Source organism: Spermophilus citellus, assembly GCF_964194105.1.
Source record: "Spermophilus citellus genome assembly, chromosome: 6".
NCBI classification, from domain to species: domain Eukaryota; kingdom Metazoa; phylum Chordata; class Mammalia; order Rodentia; family Sciuridae; genus Spermophilus; species Spermophilus citellus.
Genome location: NC_138187.1, coordinates 148070647 through 148081689, shown reverse-complemented (window position 1 = coordinate 148081689; position 11043 = coordinate 148070647). Strand labels below are relative to the sequence as shown.

Below are 11043 nucleotides of genomic sequence, written 5' to 3'. Positions count from 1 at the left end.
GTTTTTTGCTTAAAAACTAGGAGATGGTAGTGTCTTCAATTTTGGATAATTACTATTTTAGGACATATGGTCTGGGAAGGCAGAGAAATAAAATAAGCTATTAAATTTATGAATTTAAGTGGAGAGGCTGTCAATGAACAGTTAGATGTTGATCCTGGAGTCTTGAATATGGAATTGATTATTGTTTCAAGTTATGAGGTTGGATGTGATTAATCTGGAAGAATGCAGAGTAGAAAGGGAGCCAGGCACTTCAATTTGTAGTAGAGTTTGAGCATAAAACAAAACCAACCAAACAAAAACATGGCTGAGCAGCAATACTCTTTGAAGGTGGAGAAAGACCAGGAGAGCATCATACCATGAAGCCAAGAAAAAAAAAAATCCATAAAGAAGTAGACATTTGGAGCTGGACGTGGCACAAACCTGTAATCCCAGCAGCTCTGGCAGCTGAGGCAGGAAGATCACAAGTTCAAAGCCAGCCTCAGCAACTTAGTGAGGCCCTAAGCAACTCAATAACAATGTGTCTCAAAATAAAATATAAGAAGCTGTGGGGGAAGGGAGGAGGCATGGGGGTAGGTAACATGGTCATCATTACCCTAAGTACATGTATGAAGACACGAGTGTACTTAGGGTACATGTCTACTTTGTGAACAACCAGAGACATGAAAAATTGTGCTCTCTGTGTGTACTATGAATTGAAATGCATTCTGCTGTTTTGTATAACAAATTGGAATGAATAAATAAATTTTTAAAAAAGAAGAAAAAAAACACTGGGGATGTGGTTCAGTGGTTACGTACCCCTGGGTTCGATCCCTGGGACCAAAAAAAAGAAAAAAAAATAGACATTTATGTGAAACACCACTGAGAATTCTAATGAGAAACTTGAGAGTGGCTGAAATTTAGAAAATTGTGCCAATTAAGTGCAACAGAGGGAGAGTAAACAGGGAGCAGAGGAATCATGTATACAAAGGAAATAAAGAGATGAAAAGGATCCTACATAATGATGTGAAGAGGTTGATGGATCCAAAGGTCTCAGTGAAATTGGTGACTTAGATGTCAGAGTGTGAGTGCAATAGTATGTGAGCTGAAAGAGTTGGTAGTAAAGTTGCATACTTGAAATGAAGACTTTGAGGGTAGTGTGTAATGAATGATGATGGGATCAAGGTACATATGATTATGGGAAATATGGGAAGAAGTTAACCGTGTGGTCCATCTAGACATTGAAACCACCAAGACTTTAAAAGTAGGAGTGCAAAGGAAGCCACGGTGTAAGGTATGGATATTTTACCATATTGAGCAATCTCTTGACCTTCCTGAACTTCCTTTTTATTTTGTATCTCCTTAGTAACATTTGTCTTATTCTTTGCCTTTTGTGGCTTCTGTTTTCTTCTTCTAGAGGAAATGAAAACAAGCTTGTTGCTTTCTCCAACAGCACAAAGCCCATTTCAACACAGGTTTTCAATGAATAAACAAAATAAATGATGGCTCTAGGGGTCTCTACATGACTGAGGGCAGAACCATTTCATTGAGGGCCAGCCTATTTTCCAATAAATAAAACACAAGACAATGAGTAAGGATCAGGTTTCAGAGAAATCATGTGCCACAAAGATAATACATTAACAGTCTAACATTTATTTTCAAAAGAGATTTTCTATTTTTTAAATAGTACAAAAATAAACTGTTGTTTGTCTCAAGACATGTTTTACATAAGTTAATTTAAATACACATTTGTCTAAGGCACTGAAACATTCACACACAACCCTAATTTTCAGGTATAGTCAGCAGGTTGATGCTTGTAACAGTCAAGTTGGTTTGTCCCTCTCCCCCAAAAAACCCACCAAAAAAATCTCAGAAGTTAGCAGTTTATAAGCTTTTTGAAGATGACTATTTATCTTCAAAATGTTTTAAGCATAAAAAATCCCAAAGAAAAAATTTCCTGAGTTATTCCTTTAATAACATTTTTCTTTCCTAAGAGACACATTTTTTTTTCAGTTATTTACACAAATATTGATGCTGTCTGTAATTGGTGCTTGATTTCAAAATACTAAAACCATTGTTCTTTGCACAGAACATTTTCAATAAATAATTGTTGAATGATTGAATGCAGCCACAGGTCCTTCAAAATATATAAAAGACCCATCTCTATGGCATATCCCAGTCAATGAGGCAATGTTGTCAGTGCTCCGGTGCATATGGAAATCCTAAAGTCGAAATTCTAATCTTAGAAATCTTAATCTCAGAGTTAGGTTCCTGAAAATTTATTCACAATTCTTACTTAATCCCAATCATTTACATATTTCAGAGAGGTAATCACAAAATATATTGATTCTGACATAAAAAAAAACAAATGATTGCAGGCTTAAACAGTCTATAACAATAACATCCTAATTAAACATAAATAATAATCCTCAATAAATATACAGTACCATAAAATGTCAGCTGACAATGAGATGTGGAGAACTATTATCATCATTATTATTTTTACTATTAATGCTCAACTACTTACTAGTTTTTTGGACATTCATTAGTACAGAAAAGTAACTTTCTTCCTGTGGAGAATGCCTTACAATTCTAAGGTTCTGGCCTCTTTGTAGGTTCTTGGTTATAGATGGTTAAAGTTATAAATAAAATTTTCTGCTATTCACTTAAAAGTAAATATTTTTAAAAACAAGGCTCTTTTATTCCTACTAAGAGGAGCTTAGTAGTCCTGAGCTGAGGTTTTCCTGAAATGTGCAAAAGTTCAAGTAAGACAATATTAGAGTTCAAAGAGCTCTGATCTTAAAACGAGGAAAACAAAAATAGAAGAAAAGCTGAATCAGAAGTTACTTTTAACAAAGTAGCTACCAGGAAAAAAAAAATCTAAGGAGCAGCATGCAGGGCTGGTTTTGATTCAAATGCCCAAGGCTTATTGAGATTTGTGTGAAATGGATTTGAACGTTTTGAAGAGGATTTTGATGGGGCTAATACATTTTGCACTGTGATAGTGACTGCTAAATCACTGTACAAAAGAAAATCTAAGAAAATAGATCATGGTTCAAGTCTAGCTCGGAACTCCATTTAACTCAAAGCAAAATCTGTTGAGTACCATCCTGCATAAATTCTGCTTCAAAAGTTTAAAATCCAAATTAGAATTTGAATTTGATTAAATTTAATAACCAATAAAAGGGAAGAATATATTTGTTGTGGTACTGGTGATTGAACCCAGGGATACTCAACCACTGAGTGACACCCCCAGCCCTTTTTATCTTGTGACACAAGTGTCACTAAATTGCTGTTTCACCTAGATCCTTCTGCCTCACCCTCACAAGTCCTAAGATTACAGGTATATACCACCATGCCCAGATGTTTTTCTGCTATAAATTCAGCATGTTATTGTTCATAAAAACAAATTCTAAAATCTTTAAGATGGAACTGGACTCAAGGGTCTATGGAAACCAACTTTACTCCTAGTGAAAACCCCAAAATTTGATATTTTGATTTAAAAGGAGGTTGTAACAGTCATGTTGGATTTTTTTCTCCTAGTGAAAAAGCCAAAATCTAATTTTAACCAGTAATTATAATTTCTACTGGTTTTGGAGATTTAAATCTGATTGCTTCTTTTATTGATGAGTAAAAGTTTGACAACTTTAGCAAATGAGCTGTTAAAAGTGATTCTACCCATGGATTTAGATTCAAATTATTATTTCAAGGCTGCTTTAAAAAGACATGAAATTACTGGTAGAGTCTGCTTTAGACATTCATTTAAATGTCTTGTACCCTTGTTTGACAGACAAATACCCAAAAGTCCTTTAAAATTCCAACCCTAGTTGCTCTATTGCAGCATAAAAGGCAGATTAAAAATAATGGCAGTGTAGAAACTGCAGCATTTCCATCTTGTAAGTATTTGAATGTTCAAATTACTATACACTGAAATTCAAGTAAAAACATGTCAAGTCACTTCCCATTGTTTTCTAAAGAGAAGAATGAACTGTTTTTCCCCCTTAAGTGGAAGAAAATAATCTTAGAAGTAGTGACACAGTAATTTCCACAAGTGTGACCCCTTCCTCTCTAATAAGAGTACTGCAGCCTTCTGTTACAGAAGATGGAAAGTAACATAAGGCGTTTAATATAAATATATTAATATAAATATTAATTATTTAAGTTAAGGAATGGTCCATAAATAAATAAATATGATCAATAGACTTCTACAGTTCTGTTGCACGCCCTTTCAGTAGTACTGTGGGATTGATGTCTTCTAGTCTGGAGTGAGAAGCGCTTGCATTGATGGTGACTGTCTTGGTGAGCAGTGGATCCTGAACACTGAATGAGACGAAGGGACAGCCCTTCACGTTACGGCAGATGAGGGACTGAATAGAGGCCGTGTTGATGATCTTAAAGCCCACTTCTCCTCCAAAAGTGCTTGGCTTCCAATAGTGAGGAGAACATATAGGATTACCCAAAAGTCCTTTCAAGGAGAATGGTGCTCCCATTTCCACCATGGTCTCACCAAAGATGGCATCAGGACGAGGCTTTTCCACCAGGAGGGCAGGATAGAACTCCATGGCATCAATGTCACCATAGAGGGCTTCCAACTCTGCGGCCATTTCCTTCTCTCCTGGGAAGGTGAAGAAGACAGAAATATATCCAATGTAAAACTTTTTAAGATTTTCATCCCTTCAGTTTGCTTTCAACTCCCCTGTTGTTTCCATAGACCCTTGATTCTTTGAAGAGTCTAGAAAATTGTATACCTGTAAGTTCTTCAAATGATTTGTAGGGCTTCAGGTTGAAGCGTTTGCGGTACTCGTTGAACGACTGGTATTTCATATTTCTGCTGTGGTCAATTGAGGCCTTGGCCACTGTTTGTACTGCAGATGGCACATTCCTGCCACCAGAAACCTGTGCAAAATGAATTAAATTGTTAAAAAACATTTTTAGGCATATTTACTCCTTTTGCTTTAAAAGTAGAAATGTTCAGAGTAGAAGTAAACTATTTTTATCTCTTGGAAAGATTCTTATATATACTTTTTTGTTGTTTTTTTCTTTTATGGTGCTGAGGATTGAACCCAGGGCCTTGTGCATGGGAGGCAAGCACTCTACCAACTGAGCAATGTCCCCAGCCTGCTTATATACATTGTAACAGCACTAATTTGCCTTTTAAAGTTATACAAATGAAGCTGCATTTTTCTATAATCTGTAAGATTTATATAAAGGTTTAAAAATATTTTTAAGGTATGGGTATGTATTATTATTTTCTTGACAACTGTGCACTAAAGCTTTAGATATCAAAGAAAATTTATGCTTCTTATTTTAAGAGAATAATTTTAGTAGTAAAATAATTTGATTTTTCCTTTACTAACTTCAAGAAAACTTAATTTCTGTCAGAAATTCTACAGTCACTGGCCAGTCTTTTGTTTCAGTAATGCTTACCCTGCCAGCAATTTGTCTGGTGAATGACTCAACAAACTGGGTAAGTCCATGTTCCAGTAATATGGAGTTGTTGTAGATAAACTGTTGATAGCTGTACTCCTGGTCATGAATTTGAAAGGTGTCAGGCAGAAGGGGATGCCAGTGATAAAGTGTGTTAAACTCAGAAGCAATACGGTTTTGGTACTGGAATTGTTGGTTGAAAAGCAGCTCTGGGTCAAACTTCAGTTTGAAGTGATAGCCACTCAAGTGCTGGACGTAGTCTTCAATCACAATTTTAATGGTCTCCCCTATTTGCACAAGACAAAGAATTAAAAATCTTAATGCTTTCTGATAATAAGCTTTCAAGCAACTAACATGCAATTTTGTTAATTTGCTATTCTTTGTTTCTTTTTAAAATTAATATCAAATCAAAGGTGGTTATATTAATGATCATGCTCATAGACCAAATTAATGGTGTATGTTTTTTCATTTACAACATTCCTTTCGAATTACTCCTGCCCCACAGCAAAGGTACCAATAAACTATACTTTGGGGATGAGGGTTTAGTTTAGATAATTTTAGATAATTTTCTCTTGCTCACCTATTAATATTAGTCTGCTCGTCTGGAACAACCGCTCATCATCCCACTCTGGATGTTCCTGTTTAAGCACATCGCACACTCGATTATGTTCCCGTAGCCAAATTGTGGCATACATCATCAGACCAGGCACTAGACCAAAGACCTCCTGCCCCACAGCAAACTGAAGGTGTTCAGGGATGTGAGGGGGGTAGATCATCTCCACCTGAGTGTCTTTGACTGTGGGAGGATACACCTCTCCATCAATCACCTGTAAACAGGAATAAACATTAATAAGAGTTTAAAAAACGTTTTTATCACTAGCGATAAAGTGTAAGTGAAGAGTCAGAACTGTCAAGGGCATATACCTGATATTTCAGTTTTCCATCCTTGAAGAGGCGCAGCTTATGTTGTCTATCCAGAGTTTCACCATAAACATGACTTAGGTCCACCTAGAAAATTATGGAATATTTTCAATTTGCTGCTGTTGAACAATCTTATGATTTTTATATAATTCATCATTAAATAACTTGATCATTTAATTTTTTAAAATTTTAATACAGCAAATTTTTTATAACCACAAAATATTAAAATTTGTTTACCCACTGAATCTACAAGCCCCTATGTCTTGTGTTTAAAGGTATCAGTACCCATACTGAGCTTAAGAATTTTATATGCTTCACTATAATCATTATGATATTTCTAAAAATAACATTAAAAAGTGAGGGCTGGGGCTGTAACTCAGTGTAGAGTGCCTGCCCACTAGTAAGATCCTGGGTTCCATCCCTAGCACTTCAGGGAAAAAAATAGAATAAAAAAAAACCCTAGAAAAGTGAATTGATACAAAATTCTTGTTTCACATGACATTTCAGTGAATACATAACAAAAAACTTCAAATAAGAATGTGTGTGTCTGTGTAAATACTTCTACTAAACCAGTAAATTAAAATGGAGAACTCTACTAAGGTTTTTATAGACATTTTATAAAATGAGGGTGAATTATTTGGTATGGTACAAATGTTAGCATTTATTATCTGCTACAGTTCTGATTTAAGTCAGTCTTACCCCATGGCCCAGTCCTGTGGTGAAAGCTGGCCCTCGATTCCGATCTGACTTAAAAAATTGATGGGTGAAGTGCTGAGCAAAGAATGCAAACATCATATTGGTGCCTTGGGGATCAGGAATGAACTTTCTTCTTAGAAGAACTTTTTCAAACACCTCTTTAGAATCAGGAAGCTCCTTCTTCCCTGAAAAATGAATAAAGCCAAGATAAAAATCCACCTACATATTAAAGGGGACAGACATGACTGTCACTTTGAGGACATTCATCACTTACAGGGTACATACAATTGTCAAGAGGATCATAATATCAATGAAAATTCTAAGATATTGGAGAACAGCTTCTTAAATAATTTTTTCTATTTAAACTAGCATTAATTTGGTTTTAATAATATAATTATTAGGACATTATACCAAAATGGTCATTTAATTTTATGGAAGTTTACAGATTCATATTTTTTTTGAAAAAAAAAGTTCTATGGTTATCCACATAAAAGGAAAACTATACTGTTGTTAATGGAAGTTTAGGTTTGAACTTTATAGGTAGTGATCCAATCTCTACTACAATTAATGCCTCCATAATCATTTATTCTCACCCACCTTTCACACCCATGGGCGTTGGGCAGTCATCTGCCACAGGAGGAAGGGCTCTGGTATAGTAGGAGAGGTTAGAGAAGGCTTCCCAGTTTTTGTAGCCATAGTGCACATTGTAAGTTGGTGGACTGTCAATCAAATGTGATCTGGCTGAAAGTTAAAAGAAAAAAAAATATTTTATTGGTCTCCATATGCACACCAAATCAATGTTCATTTTTATTTCAAAATGTGGAAGGTAGTACAGAAATTAAATTCAATTCCAAAGATACTCTAAAAATCACTACATTTCAGTGTAACTACCAGTGAAAATGCATCTTTACTAAAATATACATGCTTTACAAGAGTACTATGCTCTAGCAATCTTTTATTTCTCTAGTAGCTTCAATTCTCTGCTCAAGAGACCTATAATAAGAATAGTTGTGCAAGGCACTACTTCAGAAGTATAGAATTTCTTTCTGAACCAAATCCAAATTAACCATTTATGTGAATGAAAAACTATACAAACTGGCTGAAATAGAGGGATGGAGTCTTCTGAGTAGAATTGACTACAGGACAGAATTGTATCAACTAGATGGGACCAAAATGTCAATATTTTTCTTTTTTAAAGAGAGAGGAGAGAGAGAATTTTTAATATTTATTTTAGTTCTCGGCGGACACAACATCTTTGTTGGTATGTGGTGCTGAGGATCGAACCTGGGCCGCACGCATGCCAGGCGAGCGCGCTACCGCTTGAGCCACATCCCCAGCCCAAAATGTCAATATTTCTGATCAGACAAACTAAAAAGTTACATTTAAAGTCATTTTGACAGGTTGGAAATAGGTTTTTGGATTGGGTTTAGTAATCTTCATTATTATAATGTTTCTTTGAAGAAGCTGAAAACCTTAGAAAGAGATTTGTACTTACAAGTCAGCACATATCTCATGATTGAATTTCGCAGGAAGGGAATATTATTGACAATGTTCCAGACTCCCTTGAAGTGGGTAAGTATGTAGTGGACTGTGTTTGGAGTGGGCTTCAGAAGTAGTTTTATTCTGGTCAAAAGTTCAGCTGTAAGAGAGCAAAGAGAGAGAAATGAGACTCATCATAAGACAAAAATCTATAATGATACCTGTATGTAATCCCAACCCACATAAAGAAACTCAAGGGGAAACTTACGTGTTGAACAGTTTTCACCGTAGAATCCTGTCCTGGTACAGTCACACTTATACTGGTCAAATCCTATGCTCATACATACACCTTGGTTTTGACATGGGTTGGAACAGCAAGGATTTGCTACAATATAAAAGTAAGGACAGCACATCAAACATTCTTCAGTGTCTTAACCTTGACTTAAAATGTTTCATATTTTAACTATGGGGCATCTTTACAATAATAAATTCAAGAAATAAGTCATGGAATACAATTTTTAAACCCTTCTCACTGAATGGTTATGCTAGAAATACTAATTTATTATTCTAAGTAAGAGTAACAGATTACTCAACTTGATAATTCACATTTCTGAGGTTTCTTTAAATAAACTTTAAGACTCTCAAAGCAGCACTTTCAAATGGATTGGATCTAGTACTTTAATTATTATTAGTAGTGGTAGTCCCATGGATTGAACCCAGGGGTGCTTACCACTGAGGCACATCCCCAGCCTGTTTTTATTTTTTGAGACAGGGTCTCACTAGGTTGCTTTAGTCCTTGCTAAATTGTTGAGGCTGGCTTCGAACTTGCGATCTTTTTTGCCTCATCCTCCCGAGCCTCTAGCATTAGAGGCTTGCTCCTGGCTAGATTAATTGAAATTTAGCAAACTTTCAAAGTCCAAACAGCTTTTACTTTTCAAATATTTTGTTTTAAAACATAATTTGAGTTTCCCTGGGGCCGGAAAGCACTGACCAGAGTATTAATTAAAACAATGGTTGCTGGCTTGCCTGGCGCAGTGGTAGCACGCCTTAATCCCAGCAGCTCCGGAGGCTGAGGCGGGAGGATTTCAAGTTCCAAACCAGCTTCAGCAATTTAGCGAGGCCCTAAGCAATTTAGCGGAAAAAGCATCCTGTAGTTCAGTGATTAAGCCGCCCTTGGGCTTCAATCCTCCGTCAAAAACAGAAAGAAAACACAAAAACACAATGCCTGCTGTTTGGTAACAAGAGGTGGCACACACACACGTTTCACAGGTATCCATCAGATCCCGTCTTAAAATGACAACCTGCACATTAGGATCTCTATTCCTGTCTACTGGATGAGTGAGTCTTAGACCGGTTCAGGAGCTGGTGCATGAGATCAGATTGGGTGGCAAAACGGGGAGAGCCTCCCAGTTCTTTTGGACTCAAGCTCAAATTCACCCAGCCCGTCTCTTCAGGAGTCGGCCTGCCGAGATGGACCGAGGTCTGAGCGGAAACTCAGCCTGGGCGCGGGCAAGCCACGCGGTACTCACCTGCGTGGCTGACGGCCAAGGCGACGCTGAGCAGCAGAGCGGCCCGGAGCATCGTGGCCGAGGGCGGGGCGCGGCGCGGCGGGCGGAGCTTGGCTGTCGGGTCGGCTGTCGTCTGGAGGTGGCCCTGCGGGAGGCGCCGCTGCGGAGATCCCGGGAGTGCTGACGCTCACTGCTCAGGTCGTTTGACAACTGAACGCTGGCGGAGAGACCCTCCCTTTTATGCCTGCAAACCAAGCCCACGTGACGTCATACGGACTTTTTCCATCGCCTGGTCTTACTCTCCACCGCCGTTTTCCCCTCTGCACTTAAAAAAGTTGCGTAAACCCGGGTGGGTCAGGAGTTTTACTCACGCAAAAAAAAAAAAAAGTCGGAAACACGCGAAGCTGCCCTCCGCCGCCCCAAGGTGGGTGCGAAGCGAACTGTCCCCCTCGTCTCCTATTCTTTCCACCTCCGGGGTGCGCCCCCCGGGGGCTTGGCCACGTTCCTTTTCTTTTTTTCCGGTTTTGGACAGAGCGCTTCCCAGAGCGGGTGCCGTGACCCTTCGCCTTGGACGGGATGCCGGAGCCCGAGGAGGACGCGGCTTCCCCTGGGGAACCGGAGCGCCCCGAAGCCCAAGAGCGCAGGGGATCACCTCTCCCTTGCCCAGGTCTCTAGTCTTTGGGGGACCTAAGAAAGGATGACACGACTCATGCTGTTTATTGACCAAGCTTAACCAGTTGTATGTGGAGCACATAAAAGTACCTTTTATTTTTGTTATGTTGAACAGAATGTAATAGCTAGGCTAAGTGTCCACAGCTCTAATTTCTACCAAAATTTCCTTTTAAAATAAGGGTTCTTCCTTTGCTTCTTGAAAAGAGGGGAGAAAGGAAAAAAATTTCACTACTCCTAATCAATTACTGGGTAAATAATAGTCAACATGAACTCCAGGGTTTCCCAGCATAACATTTCCTGCCTTCTAATGGATAATGGAAACAGTTATACCCCAAATCTGCAGGAATGCTAAGTGCCGGAAGCA

General features: G+C 38.0%; 1 protein-coding gene across 1 annotated transcript; it reads right to left on the bottom strand.

Annotated features, from left to right (window-relative positions):
- Positions 1–4181: 4181 nt before the first annotated feature.
- On the bottom strand, positions 4182–10080 carry PTGS2 (prostaglandin-endoperoxide synthase 2; the record flags this gene model as incomplete). Its single annotated transcript, XM_081300078.1, has 10 exons — positions 4182–4591; positions 4725–4872; positions 5404–5690; positions 5984–6230; positions 6328–6411; positions 7024–7205; positions 7618–7761; positions 8516–8659; positions 8768–8884; positions 10029–10080. The coding sequence occupies 10 exons, from the start codon at positions 10078–10080 to the stop codon at positions 4182–4184; spliced, it is 1815 nt and encodes a 604-aa protein (XP_081156204.1).
- Between the last annotated feature and the right edge of the window lie 963 nt (positions 10081–11043).